This window comes from Macrotis lagotis, chromosome 1 (genome assembly GCF_037893015.1).
Source record: "Macrotis lagotis isolate mMagLag1 chromosome 1, bilby.v1.9.chrom.fasta, whole genome shotgun sequence".
Lineage (NCBI taxonomy): Eukaryota > Metazoa > Chordata > Mammalia > Peramelemorphia > Peramelidae > Macrotis > Macrotis lagotis.
In genome coordinates, this window is record NC_133658.1 from 839,070,598 (window position 1) to 839,096,332 (window position 25,735).

General features: G+C 35.9%; 1 protein-coding gene across 1 annotated transcript; it reads right to left on the minus strand.

The window, feature by feature from the left end:
• Positions 1-15,625: 15,625 nt before the first annotated feature.
• On the minus strand, positions 15,626-16,577 carry LOC141489102 (olfactory receptor OR51C1-like). The gene is given in 2 exon segments (XM_074189769.1): positions 15,626-16,282; positions 16,284-16,577. Coding segments are annotated over 2 exon segments (951 nt in total).
• Positions 16,578-25,735: the final 9,158 nt, after the last annotated feature.

Sequence of the window (25,735 nt, forward strand, 5' to 3'; positions counted from 1 at the left end):
AACATTAAATAATAATAATAGCAGAATCATTACTTTTTTCCAGCTCTATATTTTTTTGTGTTTATTTTTGTGGGGCAATGGGATGAAGTCATACAACTAGTGTTAAGTGTCTACGGTCAAATTTGAACTCGGGTCCTCCTGACTACAAGGTTGGTGCTCTATCCACTGGGCCACTTAGCTGCCCCTCCCAGACCTATTTCTAATTGAATCCTACTGAAAGGATGAGAAAAATGAATTGATGATGATAATGATGAGAAGGAGGAGGAGAAACATAGCAATAATTAGATCACAAGGCAGTATAGGGCAGCCAATAGAGAGACTGACTGATCTGGGTTCAGTTCCTGCTTCTGATACATATTGACTCTAAGATTCTGGTAAGTCACCTAATCTTTCAGTGCCCTACTAAGCTATGTGATATTAAAAGCTGAAAATTAAAACAACAGCAATCCATTTGAAGTGGTGGATGAATTTTCCTTATTAGAAACTTTAATTTCACAAATAAAATTACAGGTTCAGACAACAAAAATGAAAATGGTAAAGAAGATTTTAGAATCTCATTTACAGAACTTATTAGTTGTTTGATTCTAGGTAACTTCAGTTTTATCAGCTTTACAGTGGGAATGATTAATGTTTTTGCATTATAGATTGTTGTAAGGATTAAAAGAATTACTAAAGGTATAGTACTTTGTAAACCTTAAGAAAGTTATTTCACTGGGCTGTTTTTAATCATCATTCTATCATAATCAGCAGCAATAGCATGGAAACTGACTTATGAAAATGTCCTAGTGGTCCTTCTGTATATAAGAGGCCAACTGACCAAATGATTGGTGGTATCACTTGCGCAATTATGTTTACTTTAATGAGGGGTATGTTGTACAAAGCATCCTTCTTACTTGCCTTTACCAGAATCCTTCTACTCCTTGGCCTGATTCACAGGAAACAGGACTATTGGTGATGGTGTGGTGGCTGCAGGAGTCTTTTGACCTTAAATTGGTTTTTCTTCCTCCTGTATCAGCAAGACATCATGGTGCATCACCAACTCCAGGTACAAGTACCAACATGTGAGAACTGGCAATGGGATGCCCATTTTATATACCCAATATATCCTAACTTGTCTCTTGAAAGACTCTCCCAGGGGCTCCCACCAGCTTTTCCAGAATCAGTTGCCTTACAGCAACTGGATACTTCACAGCACCTATCTTCACCACTCCAGATTCCGGATCTGAATCCAACTTCTTTTTCTTCAATCCCTTTGGAATATCACTCACCTATCTTTCAAGGCTACCCAGGTTCAATTGCTGTTCACATGGAACCCTTCTCCCCTTCAGCCTTTAAATGTATAAAGTCCAGAAATGATGTGAAGGGGAATAAGATATAATTTTAAAAGTTAGGTGTGGTAGAAGCAAGTTTGTAGACAAATTTAGATTACAGTCTGAGTTTGTAAGGGGCTATGGAGAGCCACTGAAGAATTTTGAGAAGGGAAGTATCATGATTAGTTCTGTGTCTAGGAAGATAATTTTGTCAGTTGTGCAAAAAATAGATGAAAGAAAGGAGACAGGAAGTAGAATGTTGAATTAGGATGCTATTTTTAATAGGAAAAAGAATAGGCTATTTTAATACAGAAAAAGTCTGATCTTTTGACCAGTTAAGGACATAGAAGAATGGCTCATTGACAGCTAGTGGTCATAGAAAGGAAAAGATTCAAGGATGATTCTAGATATCTAGAAAGATTGTGGTACCTTCACTATAAAAAATAAAAAAATTTGAAGAAATGAGAGTTTTAGGTAACAAGATAATATATTTGATTTTTGATATGCTGAGTTTATTTCAGTGGAATATCCAAGTGAATATTTTTAGCGGGAATTTGGCCACTGGCAATCCTGGAGTTCAGAAGAGATATCAGAATGAATTTGTAGATTTTGGAGTCATTTGGGAAGAAATGATAATTATACCCACTGGAGTTGAGGAGATCATGAAAAAGAAGAGTATAAAAAACAAGAAAAGAAACAAGATAAAGAAATATAGGACAGAGTCTTTAGTAGCAGCCATACCTAGAATATATCATACAGATTACCAACTAAAAAAGATACAAAGAATGGTTGAACAAGTAGTAGGAAAGTTGATGTCTTTGAATCTTAGGAAGCAGAGTATATTCAGAAAGAGAGTGAATGGCAGTGTCAAAAGAAAATGTGTCCAACTTGGCCAATCACTGGGTAATATGCAGCCTTCAAAGCCCATTCATGAAGTCCACTTTGCTTAACCTGAAAATGATGGAAAAGGTGATCTAATACACCAACAGAACAACATCACAGACCAGATTAACCTTTAATATGGCTCAACTTTTTGAGTGTGCTCAACATTGTGCAGTCTCTTAGACTGCTAGAGTTTTTTGTTATTATTTTTGTTTTGACAAAAGATATGCAAATAGGAAATAGGATTTTTAATTAAAATCTTATATGACTCATCTTAATTGCAACAGAGAAATTTATTGTGTATAGCATTTATTGCTATTTATCACAGCACTTTGAGAATAGATTTCAAAATTTTAGAAAACATCAATAACATTTCAGTATATTTGTTGTTCTATTCTCCATTGATATGAACGTGTTCTGCAAACTTGTAAAAAGAATGTATAGAGTTACGAGTAGCAATTTAAAGAAAAATTAATTATTAAAGTATCTTTATTAGGCTTTTTAAAATTATACCTGCCTAAGAAAAATAACTGATATTTTACAAATATACCTTATTCTTGTTGTCTCTAGACAGACAGACAGATATAAATATAGTTATGGATATAGATATCACATGCAAATATATATATATTCCCATTTGAAGCTACTAAAAGTAAAAGTAGAACAAAAATTTCAGACGAGAATCTTGAAGATATTCTTCACAAAATTACAACCTCTATCAAACCAGATATAGTTGCACAGTCCAAGTGATTTGCTCAGGTTCACACAGCTAGTAAGTATCTGAGGTCAGATACAAAAAAGCAGGTTTAGTGTTCAGATTAAAGATGATATATTCTAATTTTTTAAAAAAGTAAATATCTTATTGTTATACTCATTATTTTTATTATTTTACTTTATTCGTTGTTATAATTTATTATTATACTCATTGGCATCCTAGGTTTCATTACAGTCATGAATAAATATTAAATTCTACATGTGACCCTAGAAAAATTTTCATTGGACTATATGGCCCAGAAAAGCTAAAAGGTTGGATGCCCATGCTTTTTTTCCTTTCTTTGGCTTATTTTATATTATTATCACAATCTTGTTGTAAAGGTAAACATAAACCCCCCCCCCCCAAAAAAAGATAGAGAAACTTCAAGAGAAATGAAACGAGAGGGGGAAAAATGAACTTCTGTCTGTGTTCAGATTCCAATGGCTCTGTCTCTGGAATGAGATGCCTTCTGTACCATAAGTCTACCAGAGGAGTTGCTTTAATATCTTTTCCCACAGTCACTATTACTAGCTGTATATCCCTCCACTCTACTCCTCCCCACTCCCATTTATTCTGTTCTTTTTCTCCTTTCACCTTGTCCCTGTTCAAAAGTGTGTTATATCTGAGTACCCACTCCCATGATTTACCCTCTCCTCTATCACTCCTCCCCCCATCTCCTCCATCCCCCTTATCCCACACCTTTCCTCTCATTTTTGTCTAGGGTAAGATAGTTTTCTATACCTTATTAATTGTGTATGTTATTTCTGCACTGAGCTATTTCTGATGAAAATGAAGGCTCATTTATTCCCCCTCACCTTCTCCCCTGCTTCCACTCCATTGCAAAAGTTTTTTCCTTGACTCTTTTAGTGAAATATCTTGGCTCCTTCTTCCTCACCTTTCTCTTCCTCCTAGTACTTTCCTTTATCACCCATTAACTCCATCTTTATACTATATTATACCATTATATTCAGTTCCTTTCTGTGCTTTGTCTATATATGCTCCTTCTAAATGCTTTTATAAATGAGAAGATTCATATGAGTTATCAGCATCTTCTTCCCATACAGGAATACAGGCAGTTCACCATCATTAGATTTCTCATAATTAGTCCTTTTCATTCACTTTTGCCATGTTTCACCTGAGTCCTGTACTTGGAGATCAAACTTTCTGTTTAGCTCTGGCTGTTTCAATAGGAAAATTTGAAAGTCCCCAGTTTCATTGAAAATCCATCTTTTCCCCTGAAAGAGGATGTTCAGTTTTGCTGGGTAGTTGACTCTTGGTTGTAAACCAAGATCTTTTGCTTTTTTGGAATATCATATTCCAAGCCCTTATGAGCCCTTAATGTGGATGCTGCCAAATCTTGTGAAATCCTGACTATAGAGCCACAGTAGTTGAATTTTCTGTTTCTGGAAGCTTGTAGCATTTTTCTCTTTGACTTGGGAGTTTTGAATTTGGCTATAATATTCCTGGGAGTTTTTCTTTTGGGATCTCTTTCATGAGGTGATTGGTAGATTCCCTCAATTTCTAGTTTGTCCTCTACTTCTAGGATCACAGGGCAATTTTGCTGTTTTATTTCTTGAAAAGTGAAGTAGTAACAGAATGCCTTCTGTGGGGTGTGGGGGGAGGGAAGCAAGAGTAGGGGAAAAATTATAAAACAAAATAAATAAAATCTTTCAAAAAAAAAGAAAAGAAAAATCAAGTCTAGGCTCCTTTTCCTGGTCATGACTTTCAGGTAGCCCAATAATTTTAAAATTATCTCTCTTGGGTCTGTTTTCTAGGTAAGTTGTTTTTATGATGAGATATTTCATGTTTTCTTCTAATTTTTTGGTTCTTTTGGTATTGTTTTATTTTTTTCTTGATTTCTCATAGTCATCAGCTTCCTTTAGCTCCATTCTACATTTGAAGGAGTTATTTTCTTCAAAGAGCTTTTTTTAAATCTCTTTTTCTAGGTGGCCAATTCTGCTTTTAAGGAATTCTTCTTCTCATTTGTCTTTTGGATTGCTTTTTAAAATTGTTGTAAACTGGTTTTTAACAGGTTATTTTCTTCAGTATTTTTTGTATTTCTTTCACTAAGCTGCTGACTTGGTTTTCATGATTTTCCTGCTTTGCTCTCATTTCTCTTCTCAATTTTTCCTGTACCTCCCTTACTTGTTTTTCAAAGTCTTTTACAAGCTCATCCATAACCTGAGCCCATTTCCTGTTTCTCTTGGAGGCTTTAGATATAGAAGCTTCAATTTTGTCTTCTTCTGATGTGTGCATTTTGATCCTCCATGGGACCAAAGTAATTTTCTATGGTCAGATTCTTCTTTTACTGATGTTTGTTCATCTCCTCAGCCTATGACTGATTTACTGGACTTCCAAGGTTTTTGGATACCCTACAGGCTCCTCAATTCCTCCAGAGAGGCTCTGATTGTTCTCCTGGTCTGTGCTCTGGTCTGTGGATGATCACAATCTCTCCCCTCTGCCTGGGCACTGTGTGGGGGGGTCCTTGTTCCTCTATGGTAGTATGGGGGCCCACACTGTGACCTGGATCTGAGTGTGGGCAAACAGCAAAATCCTGCCCCAGGGAGAACAGAGAGACCTGTGGGCTGAGTGCTTTGGGAGTGCTGGGTGACTCCACAGGTTCCTACTGCAGGGCTGCTCAGAGGCTGGCATTGACTCAGGCTTCAAGCTCTCTCTGGTGTGGCAGAGTTCTCTCACCATCCCTTCAAATTGTTCCCTGCGATCTCTAGGCCAGGAGCTCTGGAAACCACTCTGTTGTCATGGACACAGGCGTGCCCTGCCGGATGTTCCTGGAAGGCTGGACTGGTTTGCTCCAACCTGGCTGTGGAGCAATCCAGCTGTGCTGTGGCCTGTTTGTGCTGTGGCCTGGCTACACTGAAGCCTGGCTGTGCTATAGCTCTTTCCAACCCCATCCCAATAAAACAGTCCTTTCCTGCAGATCTTCTAAAGTTGTCTTGGACTAGAAAATTGTATCACTCAGTTTTTCTGAGGGCTCTGCCCCTCTAAATTTTGGCTAGAGTCATAATTTGAATTGGAGGTTTTTTGTGAGGATGAGTTTCTGATAATTCCTGCCCTCACATTATCATATTGGCTCCTTCCTTGCCCATGCATTTGACAGACCAAGGAGAATGAGAACTAAAAAAAATGCCACCAGATTTAGTGTTTAAGAGATTGTTGATAATCTTCAAGAGAGTTTTTGGAAGATATAATAAAAGGGGTTGAAAAATAAAAACAGATGAGATATGATTTTTTCTAGTAGTTTTGCTATGAAAGAGAGAAGAAATAAAGGGCAATGGTTTGAGGATAGTGGAAATACAATGTAGAGTCAAGTAAGGGTTGTTATTTGAATATGGGTGAGACCTGAACATCAGGTAAGGAGATGGTAGATAGGTAAAAAGAAAAAGTGATAAAAAAAAGTTTCTGGAAGAGATAGCAAGTAATTGGATAGAAATTGAAAGTGGTGGCCTTGATTTGCACAAAGAGAAGGGCCATTCTACCTTGTGGATGAGAACAAAGGGGAAAAGAATGGGAAGGCCTGATATTTAAGGAGTAAGAGAGAACAAGGAAGCAGAGTGAACTACAAGAATAGAGCAAATATCTGATGCTGAGTGAAGGGAAAAGAGCTAAGAGAATGTTGTACATATTGCCAATAATATTGTGAACTGATAAGCTTAGATGAATGCAACTCCTCTCAGCAGTTCAGAAATCAAGGACAATACTTGGAGACCTGTTATGAATAATGCCATCCACATCCGGGGTGGGGGGATATCACAAAATCTGAATGGGTACTGTGTTCACTTTTTAAAAACTTCTCTTATTTTTTTCCTGTCCCATAGTTTTCTTTATTTTTCCTTATTCCTAATTTCTTTTACATAAAATGACCAATATGTTAAATGCGAATGTACATGTACAATTTTTACTACCAAGGGGAGCAGGAAGGGAAGGGAGCATGTTAGAAAAAGTATATAACATAAATATACAAATGGATTTTTGTTGAAAAAACTACTATAGTATGTAATTGGAAAAATAAAATATCAATTAAAAAGATGTAAAAAGTATGGTCAATTAATTATATGTTGAAGACTCTGAAAGTTGAAAAAGTAGATCTGATGGTAGTGATAGATTTAAATAAAATGGGGGGAAGATGGATTGTAATTGTGGTAATGATGAGGAATGAATTTGGGAGGAATGAGACAAAGGTATGATGGGAAAGTATCAAAAAGAAATTTCAAAATTCAGGATTATGGAGGCAGCACAGTTACAATTAATGGTGAGCAGTATGGCTGAAGTAGATAGAGATGTAGAACATGGGAATTGAAAACCTTGAAAGACTCAGGGGTAGGATATTTGATTTGGCTTCTTTGCAAAAATGGGTGTGTGCACTAGATAAAGTTTGGGGAAGAGAAGAAGACTTTGCCCAATGAACTGATCCTGAGAAATATGTGAATGTCCTTGCTTGAGGCTGGTAGATGACTATAGGAACTATCTATTTGTACAAATGCTATAAAATAATTACGTCAATCTCAGAGAGAAAGACACTTAAAGATAGCGGTTGAGTCAAAGCATGGAAATGGAAAAGAAATTGAAGTGTTTCTTCTTTCTCCCTTCCCAATTTGTTCATCATGAGATAAGGAAGAGGATGGCCAGGAAAGTAATGTAAAAGGAGCTAGGTTTCTATAAGGGTAAGAAGGAGATCAGAAGAAGAGGTCTAAGGTAAATGGAGATTTATTCATTAAAACATGGATTTCAGTATACACATGGAAATAGTAGAACTGGGAATTGTTGGGACTAGAAAGGAAAGAGGACTTAGGTGTGTGGGGTTAAAAGAACCAAGAATCAATAGCAACATCCTGACAGATGGTGACTAAATTAAAAGAAGGAAGAGAGGAGACTTGCTAATCATAGTATAGTATAACCATAAACCTGAGAGGCTCATCTTCTGATATCATAAGTTTTATCAATTTGATACTGTCCATGAGGTTTTCTTGGCAAAGAAACTGGAATGGTTTGCTATTTTCTCTTCCAGTGGATTATCTTTTGTTAGAACTCTCTATTATGACCTGTCATCTTGAATGGCATAACTCATGGTTTCATTGAACAACAAAATCCCCTCCACAACAAGACAGTGATCCAGCTATGGTTTATAGCACAGTGGAACTATAAAGAGATAACTTAAGATCTTTTTCCATAGCTTAAATATCAGTTAAAAGACTAGAATGGAAGAAAAAAAAATTCACTTGTGAAGGAAACTATCTTCTAACTGATTGAGACAACTCATATAGGAAGATTTAGCTCCAAGGCATTTAAAATGTCTTAATTTTTCTTAGGGTGCAAAAACAGAGTAAATAGAAAGACCCAGGAGTCCTTAAAGTAAATAATTTAATAAATATCAATGCCAGACTGTCTGTAGAGCAGTGTGCCAAGAAAGATGGTAAAATCTGATGCTTCCTAGGGTGCAATGACCTAGTGAGCTCCAAAACTGAAGTCAAACCTTTACCACAGGGATCATTTGTTCTGCTAATAGAGTGGCCCAATTCTTGTTCTAGAGAAGTTCACGATAGAAAATTGAAGAGAGAAGCAATAGGGATTTAATAGGTATATAGAAATTTATAAATATATATATATATACAAACATGATAGAAATGAAAACAAGCTTAAATATATGATAGGTATATATATTATATACATATATATATAAGTTCCCTTCAAGTGTATATATATATATATATATATATATATATATATGCTTATAAAATATGAACATATGTACATATGAATTCAACCAGTTGACTCTAAGCTATACTATGAGTATAGGGAATATTTTTCATTTGTATATCTCCCTAGCTCCTACCATCTTACTACCTTCCACATGACTGAAGCTACATGAATGGTAGGGAATAAATGAACTATTAAGAAACATACACTTAGAAGTGATCCAGTCTTAGGCGCTCTGTGATAAAACTTGAAACTAAGGACTCTAACTAAACTTTCGAGAGACAGAACCCACAAAGGGACCCATTGAGGCAGTTCTCCTACTCAAGGTAACCAGGAAAAGAGCAGAAAGGCTCTGCTCCCTGGGGTCGGAGGGGTGGCCCGCCAGAGTGGTGGCCCACCAGAGCGAAACAACTTCAGCCTCCCGGAGGCAGCCCTGGTTCAGCCCCAGGGTGCTGGGAGCCGCAGCTCACAGCAGCAGGGGAGTCTCCTGAGCTGCACCCCGGGGAGCAGCAGGCACAAAGTGGGGGAACAGCAGGGGACCTCTGCCAGAATGAGCACATGGAGCCCAGCCCTCAGGGCACACAGCGAGCAGCATGGTCTTTCGGCAGCCCAGACCCAGAAATAGAAGCAGGTGGAGCCAGTAAGCAGGAGCCCCCAGGGCATGAGCCCATGTAGCTGAGGGAGGGGAGTGAAGAGAGACTGCAGAGCTGTGTCCTCTGCCTCTGGAACAGGACTCTGGGGCTCTGACCACATTCAGATCCTGATCCCAGTCTAGGCGCCCCACAGAACAGCAGCCCCCCCCCACCTCAGCCCCATGGCAGAGGGGGATGCATATGGTCATTCACAGACCAAGAGGGAGGACAGAGCCTCACACACTGAGACCCTTGTGGGAGTGTCCCAAAGCTCAGGAAGCACCCCAAAACCAGACCCAGGCTGGGAAAATGAACAAACAAAGAAACAAGAGGAAGACCCATTGAGAAATATTTTGCAAATGAGCCCAAGAAGGATCAAAATACTCAGTCTGAAGATGAGGAAGCACAAGCTCCTGCATCTAAAGACTCCAAGAAAAACAGAAATTGGGCTCAGGCTATGACAGAGCTCAAAGAAGACTTTGAAAACCAAATGAGGGAAATAGAAGAAAAACTGGGAAAAGAAAGGAGAGAGATGTAGGAAAAACATGACAATGAAGTCAGCAGCTTAGTCAAGGAAATCCAAAATAATGCTGAAGAAAATAGCATGTTAAAAACCAGCTTAGGTCAAATGGATAAAACAGTTCAAAAAGTTATTGAGGAGAAGAATTCCTTAAAAACCAAAATTGGACCCATGGAAAAAGAGATAAGAAAACTCTCTGAAGAGAACAAATCCTTCAGACAAAGAATAGAATTCAGGGAGATTGATGAATTTATGAGAAATCAAGAATCGATATTTCAAAACCAAAAAAATTAAAAATTACAAGAAAATGTGAAATATCTCATTGAAAAAACAACTGATATGGAAAACAGACTTAGGAAAGATAATTTAAAAATTATTGTAATACCTGAAAGTCATGATCAGGAAAAGAGCCTTGCCATCATTTTCAAAGAATTACTACAGGAAAATTGCCCTGATATTCTAGAAGCAGAGGGCAAAATAGAAATGGAGAGAATCCACCGATCCCCCAGAGAAAGAGACCCCAAAAAACCAACCCCTAGGAATATTATAGCCAAATTCCAGAACTCCCAAGTCAAAGAGAAAATATTACAAGCAGCCAGAAGGACACAGTTCAAATATCATGGAGCTGCAGTCAGGATCACACAGGACTTAGCAGCAGCTACATTGGAAGCTCATAGGGCTTGGAATATAATATACTGGAAGGCAAAAGAGCTTAGAATGCAGTCAAGAATGAACTACCCAGCAAGGCTGAATGTCCTCTTCCAGGGAAAAAGATGGACTTTCAATGAACCAGGAGAATTTCAAAGGTTCCTTTTGGAATGGCCAGAGCTGAACAAAAGGTTTGATCTTCAGATACAGGACTCAGGTGAAGCATAGAGATTGGAGGAGAAGGGGAAAATATGAGGGACTTAATGATGATGAACTGCATGTATTCCTGCATAGTAAAATGACACTGATAAAACTCATACGAACCTTCTCAGTTAATAGAACAGGTAGAGGGAGCTTTTATAGTTGAAGCACAGGAGAAAGCTGAATTCAAAGATAAAATATGCTATAAAAATGGAGTCAACAGAAAAAAAGGGAAATGTAATGGGAGAAAGAAAAAGGAGAGGGGGAATAGGCCAAGATATTTCATATAATAAGATTTATTTTTATTACAATGAGCTATTGCAATGATATGGAAGGGGGGAGGCAAGGGGGAATGAGGGAACCTTTGTTCTCATCAGAGATGGCTAGGAGAGGAAACAGCATATATATACTCAATGGGGTATAGGCATCTGGAGTAAGAAAGAGGGGGGAGCAGGGGGAAGGGGTGGGGATGTGAACAAAGAAGGACAGTATGGACCATGGGGGGAGAGTGGTCAGATATAACACATTTTCTTTTTTACTTCTTGCAAGGGGCTGGGATTGGAAGGCCTGTCTAGGACTATAGGGCCAGGTGGATGCTGGGCCTAAGGGGTGGTAAGGGGGCTCGGGGTTTCTTGGCCCCAGGACCAGCGGTCTGTCTGCTGTGCCACTCAGCGACCCTACAGCAGAATCAGAGTGAAAAGAGAGAGAAAATATAGTACATGGTAGAGAAGAAATAAGAAAGGAAGGAATTGCAATCAGCAATGGAAACTTTGGAAAAATATGGAACCAACTTTTGCAATGGGCTTACCATAAAAAACGTGATCCACCCATGACAGAGTTGTTGGTGTTGGAACAAAGACTGAAGCACATTTTTTACTATTATTATTTGGGGGAGGGTGCAGGGCAAATGGGGCTGGGTGGCCTGCCTGGGGCCACATAGCAGGGTGATCTTTGGTGTCTGGGGCCAGATTTGTACCTGTGTCCTCCTGGTTCAAGGGCCAATGCTCTGTCTGCCACCCAGCCACCCCTACTATGATTACTATTTTATTTTATTTTGTGTCTTTTTTCCCTTCTTTTTGGTTTTTGCAGGGCAGTGGGGATCGGGTGGCTTGCATGTCACATGGCTGGGTGATTGTTGGGTCTACGAGGCTGGGTATGGACTCGGGTGCTCGTGGCTCCAAGGCTAGTGCTTCGTCCATTGCGCCACCTGGCCATACCTACAATTATTACTATTATTTTTTTAATTTTAATTTTTTTTCCTTTCCCCTTTACTTTATCGCCCAAGCAAGTCTATCTATATTCATGGAGGGAGGGGTATTTTGTTTACTCTTAAACAAGAATATTTTATTAATGTAAAAAAAACCATTTGTGCAAAATGAGAATTAAAAAATAAAATATAAAAAGAAACATACACTTAAGTTTTGCAAAAAATGGCTGATTAATAATGTATAAGATAGGTCGGGGAAGACTTCAGGGTGTAGTGGAACCTAGAAAGAATTTTGAATAAGATTATATGTGCCTTGAGAGAGGAGAGAGAAGATATGTGTTCTAAGTCAAGAAATGATTTATGGATTTGTAAATGCCACATGCCTTATAAATGGAACTTCATTTTGGTTCCATGTCATCAAGCTATGAGAGGGAATTTCATGAGTAAATAGTCTGTATTCAAAGTAAAATGAAAATAAAGCTATTCACATTTATACAAAGTCATTGCTTACAAAGCATTTTCCCTCACAACATCATTGTGAAGCATTAAGTAAAAATACTCATCAATCCCATTTTCCAGACTACATCGGTGAGAGGTAAAAGTAGCAAGTGTCTTTGGCAGGATCAAAATCCATGTTTCCCCTGCTTTTGATGTGGCCCTGTTTTCAATATGCCTCCTTTTCTCTCCTCATGCTTATTTTTCAGTGCAGGAGAGAATAGAGAAGTCAACTCCCAGCACTTGAACCAAATTTGTTAGCAGAGAATTTTCTATAAAGAGGAAGTCTGGTAGAGACTGGATTGAGATTCAGGAAGAACTGAGTTGAAATCCTGCCTCATAAAGTTAGTAAGCATATGATCTTGGGTGATTGTGTCATTTAAACCCACTTAACCTCAATTTCCTTATCTGTGAAATGTAGATAATAATGGCACCAACTGAACAGAACTGCTGTGAGGATCAGATAAGTTGATGAAAAGTTTTCAAACCTTAAATATATATATATATATATATATATATATATATATATATATATGTCTGTGTTTGTGTGTGTGTGTGTGTGTGTGTGTGTGTGTGTGTGTAATATAGGTAAATGCCTGTTGCAATTGTTTAAAGGCTCTCCTGTGCAGTTCTATAATTGTTTCTAATGTCTCTTCTTACAAAAGGGCACCAGGAGAGAAGTACCTCCCATCAAAAAACAATAGACCATGAAATAAAAAAAAATGACAGAGTCAATTAATTTATAAGGTCCCTTCATCACTTTTATATTTCCTGTGGAACAAGAGATGATATAGAAAGAAGCAAGTTTATTGGCAGGGAAAGGCTATTGGGATCCTGGGTCCTTTGGGTTAGTTAACATACAGGCTTGTTATGGAGATAATGAACTCTCCTCCTGGATCAGATTTCCCTACTAGTTAAGTTACTCCACCATCAACATAAGTCCAGGTCTCTTATTAATACTTCCCACCCCAGGAGTACAATTGGCCTAATCTTAGATTTTCTGGCACCACAATAATGACAAGAAAGATAGAACTGTTGGCTCCTCCATGCTATATATAGGTTCTATAAGTAAAATAGTTGAAGATGTAGTTCTATGTGTAAAACAGCTGCAGATGTTGTGAGACCTCAGCTGCTTGAGAAACATTGATGTCTCCCTGTTTCCTCTAGGATTAATGCAAACTGCTTGGCTTGATATTAATGAAACAAAACAAACAAACTTCACTAAATCCAAACATCACATTTAGTTCTTGTCCTTTATCTCTCCTTCCCTACTTTGTTAAACTCACCTAAGAAGTCATCTCCACAGATTAAAATTCTTCTCTTTTCCTTGTCCTTAAAACTGTCTGCAATACAGTTTCTGAATTTATCACTCAACTGAATCTTTTAACACAGCATCCAAAAATTAGTAGGTACTATATAAATGTTTATTGTCTTCTTTGCACCATCGAATGTAAATTCCTTGAAGGAAAAGATCAAGAAAAGAGCAAAACATCCTACATTACAAAATGTTTATAGAAGCTTCTGCTTTGGGCATGACAACAATCTTGGAACCCAAGGAAATATTCATCATTTGATCGCTGGCAGAAAGTTTATGGATGTAATGAAAGTAGATTCTGTAAGACATGAAGAAATTATAGTAGATCATTCTGTAAGACATGAAGAAGCTAATGGCTTCAAAGAACAAAGAAGATTTGTATGAATTAATGCAGAATGATGTGAACAGAAGCAATTTTTATTTTGTAACTTCAATATTAAAACAATGAATAGTTCTGTAAGACTTAAGAACTTTAATCACTGTTTAATGATTAATAAATCATTTGATATATAATTAACCATGTTTTCCGGAGGACTGATAATGAAGAATACTGCTCACCTCATGATGGAGAGATGTACTAATAAACAGAACAAAACTCACCTTTTTGGATTTAACCAATGTCAGAATTTATATTATTTGACCATGTTTATGTGTTATAATAGTTCATCCCTTCCTTCCTACCCTCTCCTCTTTGTTTTTCTTTCATTTGGAGGAAGATAGAAGGGAGGAAAAATATCTGATAACTGAAAAGAGAAGAATGTGTGTTCCTTCAAGACAGAATTTTCAACTTTTGTCTTTATAGCCTCAGTACTTAGCACAGTGACTGGAAAAAAATACATGTTTAATAAGTGTTTGTTGATGAAATGGTTGATTCACGTCCCTAATTTTCCCTTATGAGGGACCTGGAACCAAGAAAGGCAAGTGACAGCTAGAGAACCAAGCAGGAGGGGATCTGAAGCAGATCTTCTGACACCAGGCTCAATTCCTCCTGTCAATGTAATGACATGTAGTAGTTTTCATCAGTAAGTCACATTTCAATAATACTTTAAATTTTATAAAGGTCTGCTTGTGTGGTAGTTAGTAGAAGGAAGGAAGGAAACAAGAACTCATAAAGTACCTGTTTACTGCCAGCCACTACCTCGAGCATTTTACAAATATTATCTCATTTGATGCTGATAACAACCTTGGGAGGTCAATGTTGTTGTTATTATTATTATTATTATTATTATCCAATTTTAGAGTTGAGAAACTCTAAATGCACACAGTTTAAATGACCTGCTCAATTATATAAGTACTAAGTGATTTAGATTGAATGTGAATTCAGATCTTAATGACTCCAGATTCAGTACTCTGGGATATCTGTGTGTGTGTGTGTGTGTGTGTGTGTGTGTGTGTGTGTTTAAGAGAGAGACTGACAGACAGAGACAGAGATACAGAGACAGAAACAGAGATAGAGACAGACAGAGAGCTAATCTGAATAAGAAGCCAAGAAGGACCTAATCAGGGCAGGTTTTGGTGACTACCTAATGGACTGTTATCTTACATAAGACATATTAGTTTATCAAAATGTGGATAATTTTGACTTGTAAATTACATTTATTAGGTACCCTCTATGTATCAAGAACTGTGTTGAGTCCTAGCTTTTGAATGCTAGATTAATGATTTGGGGTTTTAATCCTAGAGCAAACCTATTGACATTGGCTGTTGTAATTTTGCATGCAGATCCTTATTATACATCTTGTTATTCAAGCATTTTTTTCTTTGTTAATCCCTTATAATAGCCTTGTCAACAACAGGAGAAAAATATCCAACTTAACATTCTATTCCATGTTATACTGAGGTCTCACTTTGGAAAAGAACTTATATAGTATTTCCCAAGGTCCCTGAGTTAATAAGAATACACGACTGAGCAAATACACTTAAACTGCCTTGGAGAGAAATTAGAATCAAATCTGGCTTCCCTTGGGAAGGAGAACTTTGTGAATAGCTTTGTGGATCTGCTTGGTCTTCACACTATAGATAATGGGATTCATAACGGGGGGGATGAGGAGGTACACATTTGCCATGAGGATGTGCACATATGGAGGGGCCTGCTTCCCAAATCTGTGAACAAAGCACAAGCTGATTAGGGGGATGTAGAAGATGGCCACAGCACCAATATGGGAGATGCAAATGCTAAAAGCCTTGCTCCACTCCTCAGGAGAGGCGATGCTGAGGACAGTCTTAATGATCAGAACATAGGACAGCAAGATGAAGACAGAGTCCACCCCTGCAGTGATGATGAGGGCAGTTAGTCCAAGCACACTGTTGACCTTATTGTTTGAACAAGACAGCTGGATGATGTCAGGGTGGAAGCAGTAGGAATGGTGCAGCACATGACTGCGACAGAAATATAGGAGCTTCAGGAGCAACACTAGAGGCATTAGAATGATTGTCCCTCTAAAGAGGATCACCAACCAAACCTTGATGATGCGGGAGTCTGTTAAGATGGTGGCATATCTCAGGGGGTTATAGATAGCAACAAAGCGATCGAAGGCCATGGCCAGAAGCATGGAGAACTCCATCACATTAAAGAGCTGAATGAAGAATGTCTGGGCTACACAAGGCATTGAAGCCTATCTCTCTGGCGTTGAACCAGAATATTCCAAGCATAGTGATCAGTGTAGAAATGCACAAGCCCAGGTCTGTAGTAGATAGCATGGAGAGGAAATAGTACATTGGTTCATGGAGACTTGACTCAGTGATAATCACAAACAAGATCATGCCATTTCCACAGAGGGCTATTAAATAGAGACAGCAAAAGGGGATGGAGATCCAGGCATGAACAGCTTCAAGTCCAGGAACACCAGTCAAGAGGATGATCAAAGAGGAGGAGGTGGCATTGGGAGAGGAAGGCATGATGATTATGGATAGAAAATTATTTTATATCAGGGTGTCCTAGAAAGAGAAACTTAGTTTTAATGTAGGTATTATATGTTATTAATTAATATATTATTCTATAAAATTATTATATTAATATAGAATTATTTAAAATAGAAATACCTTTGATTAATTATGGGCACATTTATCATAGTTACATAGCTACACAGAGACTTACAAACCTCTTTTCTACTTCCCTTCCCATAAATATGTGTGTGTGTGTGTGTGTGTGTGTGTGTGTGTGTAAAATACATCACAGGTACTCTTTTAGAACTTCTCTGCTTTCCTATGAAACATTTTGTTTGGTTTCCTAATTGACTGTCTTTTTTTTTGCAAGGCAATGGGGTTAAGTGGCTAATTGACTTTCAATCATGAAAGTTATTGCCAAATTAAAATAAGATTTTCCCCCAGAAATTCTTCTTCCTTCCTTTCCTCTATGTCTTTTCTCTCTTCAATCAGATTAAAAACGTCCCCTCCCTTTTAACTCCTCTATATTTTATGGAGGAGACAGAAAATATGGAAATGATATTTCTATTTACTAATATCCTCTTTACTACCTTCTGATTTTAAGCACAATAAAAAAAAATGGAACTTTGGATGATAATTTTTATCCCTCTAGCATGAAGGATAAGCTGATATCTTAAACATCTGGAGATATGTATATATGTATATGTGTATACACACACACACACACACATACATATAAAACATCTAAAATGTATTGTTTTTTCTTGTTCAATCATTTTCACTATTGTTTGACTCTTCATGGCCCCATTTGATTTTTTTTTTTTTTTTTTTTTTGGCTAACATACTGGAGTGGTTTGCCATTTTCTTCTCCAGCTCAGTTTTTAAATTAGGAAACTAAGACAAACAGCATTAAGTTACTTGTCCAAGGTCACATAGCTAACATATGAGGCCAGATAACTCAGGAAGATGAGTCTTCCATAGTGACTGAATAAAGTAGGAATTTTTATCCTGGCAACACAAAGAATTAGGTAGGATATGCTGTCACCCAGCAATGTGATGTGGAAGGAATGCTGAATTTGGAATTGAGGGAAAGTAACTGAAACTTCTACTTACTTTTTGTGGAGCCTTTTACATATCACTTAACTTCTCTAGAGTTTGCTCATTTTTATTTATTGATTTTTCATTTAAAATGAAAAGTATTTATTCTCTCTCCTCCCCAGACTGTTCCCCCTTGAAAAAAGGGGAAAAAAACACTCTTGTAGTAGCTTAAAAAACAGTTAATATGACATAATATAATTTTAAAAACGAAATAGTTTGTAAATAATTAAGATAAATTCCCACATTAGCCTTGTCTGAAAGTGTATGTCTCATTCTTCAGCAATTCTTTAAAAAATAACAGCCTTAAAAGACCTGTGAGTTCCCGCCTTTTTAAACTTTAAGGAGTTTGAAGTGGATAAACTTTGAAGTCTCTTCTAGCCTACTCTTATGAATTCAAATATTTGAAGAATTTTTAGATAGAAAAGGTATTTTTGTTTTTGTTTTTCCCTTGGCTGCAGAGGGCAGAGCTAGGGGCAACAGCTGCAAAGTGAAAACAGGAAATTTTAAATTAAAAATGAAGAAAATCTTCATACCAATTGGAGCTGTCCAAAAGTGGAATGGGCACCTTCAGAGAGAGGATCTCTCCTTACTGGGGACCTTCAAACAGAACCTGGATTGACCACTTAGAAGTGATTCCTCTTCAGATATAGATTTGTTTAGGGGGCATATCTAAGTTTCCTTCCAACCCTGAGATTCTGTGATCCTTGGTTATGTTGTTTGAAAAGATCACTGCAATGTGTCCCAAAAAGGACCTAGATTTTAACTCTGACTCTGATACTTCCTGTTTGTATTGTGAGGCATTAGACAAAGTCCTTCCCTTCACTCATCTTAACATGAGGCAGTTTTAGACAATTTCTTGAGTCTATGAATGAAATGGATAATAGTTTCAGGCAAGTAGATGATACCATATTTATAAAGCTAACTCTGGAGTCAGTGAGACTTGAATCCAGATCTAACCGCAGACATTTACAAACTCTACGTCTCTGGGAAAGGCACTTAATTTGTTTTCCTTATTTTCCTCAACTCTAAAACAGGGATAATAACAGCCTCTACCTCTCTAGGATGCTGTGAGAATCAAATGAAATAATCTTTATAATTAACACGGTAGCTAGCACATATTAAATGCTTATTTTTTCCTCTTTTCCCTTCATAAGCTCATTCCTTTATTAGACAATTTTAATAATAGACTACCCACACCATACTATTCAGAGTCTACCCTCTAATCTTTGAAGATTTTCTCTATGTTTAAAATAAAATTTGAAATAAGTAAGAGAAGGATAACTACCTTATCACTTTAGTCCAACAGTCCTTCTTGAACTATAAATGACAAATGAGACCCTTCTTTTTCAACAAATTAAAAGTGAAGGTGATCTATAGATATAGAACTGGATAGGATTATAATGATTTTCTCTTTTCAGTGACCTGGTTTAAGGGAAACTAAGGTATAGAGAAATTAAGTCATTTTCCCAAAGTAACCCGATGGTACGTAATAGAGCTAGGATTCAAACATATCTCTTATATTAGATGCAATATTTCTTCATTAAAATCTCTTTCTTCCCAAACCTTTCCTTAGTACATTTAAAATATTAGTTGCTTTATTTTTTTTCATGCTTAACATCTAACTTCAAAATTTTTTTAAATGTTGCTGAATATCTACAACCTTCCAATGTTAACAAATGTTCTTAGATCTAAGCACTCTACTATGCTTACTATGATCATACAGTGGTAGGGGAAATAATGGGGAAAAGTTATTTTCTCTCTGAGTGGTGAGCAGAAACCTGGGGATATCAATCCCATTGGGTTCTCAGAAGAATGAGTATTTATAAAGAGCCACATATCAGACTGTCTGGAGTCATTTTCCAGGGGGGAAGTCTTATTCCCTAGGGATTTCTCTGGGCAGTTATGTCCTGGTCACTCTTTGAGACTATGAGACTCATTCTGTAGGGAAGGTTTTATTCTATTCTGTACTTCCTTGTCCTATATGTGTTCATAAGTTACTATTATTATGAATCTTTTTTCCTTTGCCTGCAGTGATTGATGTTTCATGTCTCTATCCTTGTTGGTAGGAAAGAAGGAAATGTAAAACACAAATTCATCAAGTAAGCATATCCCAAGGATTCAATTTATTTCAATGATCCCTACTTACTTTTGTATTCTTAGGCATTATGCTCCTCCATAATTTTCTGTAGTCTTGCTGGCCTGCTTTTAGTTCCTCATACCAGTTACCTCTCAGTACCTTAAACTAGGTTTCCCCTGAAATGCTCTTCCCTCTCATTTCTGCCTCTTGGAATCTTTGTTTTGCTTTGTTAAATCAGCTTAAGCAACATCTTCTATATTAAAATATTTTCTAATCCTACCAATCCAACTGCAATGCTAGCTCCCTCGGCTTAGTATGGCACCTGGCAAATAGTAGGTGCTTTATAAATGCCAGTTGACTGGATACTAAATACTTGATGACTTCCTTTTAAAACTTCATATATACATATATATATATATATATGTATATGTTTTTTTGATTGATTGTTGACACACAAGGCCAAGAACAAACCAGTGAACACATGATATAGATCAGAATAAAATGAACTGAGACTTCATTTGAATTTATTCCAAGACACATTTTTCAATATTTTATTTTATGAAAAAGTAAAATGGCATGTTCTAAATCAAAGATGTAAACTTATACTATCTAGAGTAGGGTATAAGGCACAATGTTTGGTAAAAGTGAAATAATCATTGCTCTCACATTTGATTTTTTAAAAAAAATTCCCAACCACACTTGGAATATTGTTATCCTTTGTTGAGAGTGATATTTAAAAGGTAAAACTTATCCAAGGGAAAAATGACCAGAAAGGTGAGCTTGGAAACAAAATTCATACCAAGGATTTGTTTTCTTGAAAGAAGAAAAGTTGGGGCAACTAGGTTGCACAGTGAATTAGAGCACTGACCCTGGAGTCAGGAGGACTTGAGTTCAAATCCGACCTCAGATCCTTAATAAGTACCTAGCTGTGTGACCTTGGGCAAGTCACTTAGCCCCATAGCCTTGCAAAAAAAATAAAAACAAAAACAAAAAATCGAAATAAGAAAAGTCTCGGAGGCTCGAATCATTCTAAGTGTCATCAAATATGTGCATGGAAGAGTAAGCAGATTCCTCTATTACTGGACAATTAGCTACATGAGAGTAGCAAATATATTCAATCTAACATTTGTATTTTCCCAGATCCAAGCACAGTACTCTGTATTTAGTAAATCTTTCACAAACATTCACTGAGTTGAATTGAATTCTGTTTAGCTCCTGAGGGAAGAATTAGGATAAATAGGTGGAGGGCCCTACAAGGGAAAGAAACTAACTAGTCAGAGAGCTTGAGTTCAAATCCTGTTACTGATATTTACCTGTATAACCATGGGTAAGTCATTTAGCTTTCTAAGATTGAGTTTCTTCACCTGAAAAATTAAAATCTCTTAAAGTGTCCTGCAGCAATGGATCTATTATCATATCAATTATCATAAGACCCAAAATCCAACAGTGATACAATTTTGCTGAAAAGAAAGATGAATTTCATTTAAAATGTTTTTGTTCTATTGTGAAATCAAACACTATTAATAAATATATGCACATGCTCATACACAAACATGTTTTCCAAGGTATTTTGTATAAGAAACTGAGGCTTGTTATTTATTATTTTATTTTAAAGAAATTTGTTTTATAAGAAGATTGATACTTATGTCTCTCTCTATATGTAAAAATATAAATATACATGTGTATATGCATTTGGGTATATAAAATGGTGGAAAGTGTATGTGTAGTTTTAAACCTTAAGAGCTTAATATAGCACTAAGACTTCTAGGACATATTACATATTCATCTACCTAAAGATATTCACATGTAACTAATTTTTCTGTGTTGCCTTTTTTATTTTTTGCATATAATTAATAACGATAAGAACTACTTTTAAAAAATGAAATAGATTGGATGATTCTTCTTTCTGTGGATATTCTGGCTGGTAATCCACTTGACAGCTGATTGGGATATTATAGTGAGGTATTGATATTCAGGTAAGATTCTAAAAAGATACTAAGAGTTTTCTTTAAAATTTGTTATTCAGTGGTTCTGATTCCTCAAGTAGTGCAGATTTCCTCTTGCTTCAGTTCTTATAATTTGTCTCATGTTTCTTTATAATCTTTGTATAGTAAATATAGGCATTTCATTCCATTCCATTCTCTTCATTTGATTTGATTCAATAATCACATTTTAGACTTTGCTATATGTAATATATTCCATCAGAAAAGTTGAATTAGCATTTCATTAAAAGAAGATTCAATTCACATTTTTTGTTTGTTAATGATCTGTAGCAAAACATTTTAAAATATATAAAGCATATCTCTAAATGTATCTCTGAATATAAAGCCATCTTGGTAATGCAAATAACTTTTTGATACTTAGGTGGCACAATGGATAGAATACTGGACCTGTAGTTAGGAAGACTCACTATCATGAGTCCAATCTGGGCCTCAACCACTTATTAGCTATGCAATCTGAAGCAAGTAATTTACCCCTATTTGCCTCAGTTCCTTATATACAAAATGAGTTGGAGAAGAAAATTGCAAACCACTTCAGTATTTCAACCCAAAAACTCCAAATGGGGTCACATTCAGACACAAATGAAATAACTGATCAAGGGAAGATCAGAGTCAAGTGCTTCTCTGAAGGACCAAATAATAAAGATTTTGGAAGAAAATAACTATGTCATCTTCAGGTTAATGATAGTCAAAGAAATAATGCCTAACACAATTATATATGTTCCCTTAATATTAGGGAACACCTACTCTGTGTGAAGAGCTGAACTAAGGGTTTCTACAAATAATTCATTTGCAAGAAATGTGCTATTATCTTCATTATTAAGTTGAGGAAATTGTGACAAAGAAAAGCTAAGTAATTTCCTCAAGATCACACAGCTAATAAGAAGATGAGACCAGATTTGATCTCAGATCTACCTTATTCCAGGTCCAGTACTTTATCAGCTATACTGTAAGCTAGCTCTACCTTAAAGTATAATATATTCAGAAAAGAAGCATCTGCTTAAAGATTTGTGGACTATGACAGAATTTACAATGTTCAGAAATGGAAAGTACCTCAGAGACGATTAATAAGCATTCCTTCAATAGAATCCCTGACAAGTTGTTCCCAGTTTTCAAATGAAATTTTCTGAGGAAGTAGATTCTGAAGCAGCACTTTATACTTTTATATAATTATAATTTTAAAATGTCTTACTGCATTTTGTTTTTACAAAGCAATTATTTGTAAATATATTCCTCCTTAATCCTCTACCAAGAGTTATTCCCAGTAGCACAGACTAAAAAAGATAGGGGAGGACAGGAAGCAACTCAGAAAAGCTAACCAAGAAATCAATCAAATCTCACAATATTTGTAATGTTCCCCATTCATCATGAGCCACCCCTTCAAGGAAGAGAACTTGATGCATTTTTCATATCTTTCTTAGGGGTAAGTTTGATCTTTATAATTACAGAGTACAAGTTGCTTCCCTCTCCACTTTCATTGTTTTCTTCTTTGTATATATAGTTTTATTTTGTGTATATTGCTTTGCATGCTTCATCTTGTATCCATTCATATAGGTTGTGTGTCAAGCTTCTTTATAGTCTTCATGTCCTCATTATATTCACATTTTACAATTTAGTAATTTTCTGAATAGTAGGCATGTATATCCCCCATCAAGTTCCTTTCAAGCATTAAAAAATTCGGCTATGAATATTTTGGTTTATAATAATTATTTCCCCCTGCAGTTGAGCTATTTGGGATTTGTGTCTATTTTTTAAAATTTCTAAATCAGCCTTGGTTCAATTCCAAATTTCTTACCAGAATTATTATACTAATTCATAACTGCACCAGAAGTACCTATCTTTTCTTGGTCAATCCAACACTGATATTCCTTTCTTTTCTGATCTATGTCAATTTTCTGGTGCTTTGAGTTGTGATTTACATTTATCTTATTAGTAGTGAGGTGCAACATTTTAATTAGTTCAGAGTTTCCAGTTCTTCTGAGAACTAATTTTTTTCCAGATACATTGAAAATTTATAAATTGGAAAATGAATCTTATTTCTACAGACTTTTGTTGTATACTTTTTTATGTAATTGCATTTTTAGTTATATTAAGCACTTAAGAGATCTTTGCTGATTATTGGTTTTTTAAAATATCATAATATTATCAAAATATTTTATGTAAAGAATTTTCACCAATATAACATTCCCCTTTATACTATTTGTAATGATTTTTTATGATAACATTTTCAAATTCATATAATTGCAATTACCAATTTTATCTTTTGGATCACCTCCATCTCTGGTTTTGTTACAAAAAATTCTCATGTAACTATAACTGTGAATGGAAATTATTTGATTCTCTTCTGTTTTTTAATAAAGGCACCCTTAATACCTATGTTAAAAGATAACTAATTGTGAAAAAGACTTTTCTTACGACTTGTGCATATCTCCCTCTGCCTCTTCCACATATTACTCTTGTTCCTGTAATCGTAAAGCTGAAAGAACAAACTATTGCTTTTTTCCTTATAACACTTCTCATATATGAAATGAACTATCATTTGTCCCCCATCTGCACCAGTCAAGTATTCTCTTAATGATATATGGTTTTAAATTAATTGTTACATAAAATGAGTTTCAGACTTTTTTACCAAGGTCTTTCTCCTTTGGACAGTCTTTTCTTTGGATAGTCTTTTCTATAATAAAAAATTATACACATTTTCTGATCAGGGAAGCATGCAAAGGGGTTGTTTTTTTCTTTGTTCTGGTCACAGAATAACTTTTAATGCAACTTGAAGTTATATTTTCTTCTTTTGTTACCCCCTAAAAATGTTAGCAATGCTAAACTCATGGTATGTTAAGCATGACTCCCCACTTTCACCCTATTCCATAATTCCCCCATTTCATCCTATTTCTCCCACACTTCCATGACTCTTCTATTTCTGGTTTTTAATTTAATACTTATCAGATTTTTGCATATTATATTTTAGAAAAAATTCTCAATGTTCACACTGTATGTTATTTCATCAGAAATGAAGGTTCATATTTTCTGGAATGTATAAAAAGTGTCCAGATTTTCTTGGTTAAGGGATACTGTGAGTTGAGAATCTTTTTTGAGTTGAGAAGATATAATGTAACACTGTAGTTGTAGGATTCTAGGTAGCTGATACTCTAAATATAATAAAATAGTTACTTTGAATGCAAAATTATTTTTTATTGTCATTTATATTTTTCTTCAGGGTCAGGTTAATATTGAAATTTTTATCTGAGTTAAAATATTTTTACAAATGTGAAAATCATTGTAAATCAAAGAAAATGGGATAATATAGTAAAACAATGGTTCTTAATAATGTGGAATAAAAAAGTACATGGAAAATTTAGTAAACTTCAAATTCAGACATGGACTGAAATTCAGTGATGGTTATTACTGAAATTATTTATTATTATATTTTTAGGTTTTTGCAAGGCAAATGGGGTTAAGTGGCTTGCCTAAGACCACACAGCTAGGTAATTATTAAATGTCTGAGACCGGATTTGAACCCAGGGGCTGGTGCTTTATCCACTGCACCACCTAGCCGCCCCCAATTATTTATTAGTATTTAAACTTTCCTAGATGTCTGGAATCATAATACTCTGAGAATAATATCAGAAACATCTGCATCTATATCAACAGAAAGTCATAGCTTTGAAACAGTTAATTCATTGGAAAATTATTGTATTAAACTAAAACAGGACTCAAAGACATTTAGTAGACATCAGAATTAAGACAAAATAGAAAGAATTGTAAAGAAGTCATTTCTTTAAAAATCAACTTTCTTAAATTGAAGTGGATTGTCTGGAGAGGTGATAACATATCTATAATTGATGGTAGTCAGAGAAGGGGCAGATTATAACCTTTAAGAGATGAAGTAAAAGTGTATTTCTCTTTTTGTTGGGTGGTGAATGAACTGATGAAATTTCCACAAATATAACATTCTCTTTTATACTATTTGTATGGGTTTTGTTCATGACAAAATT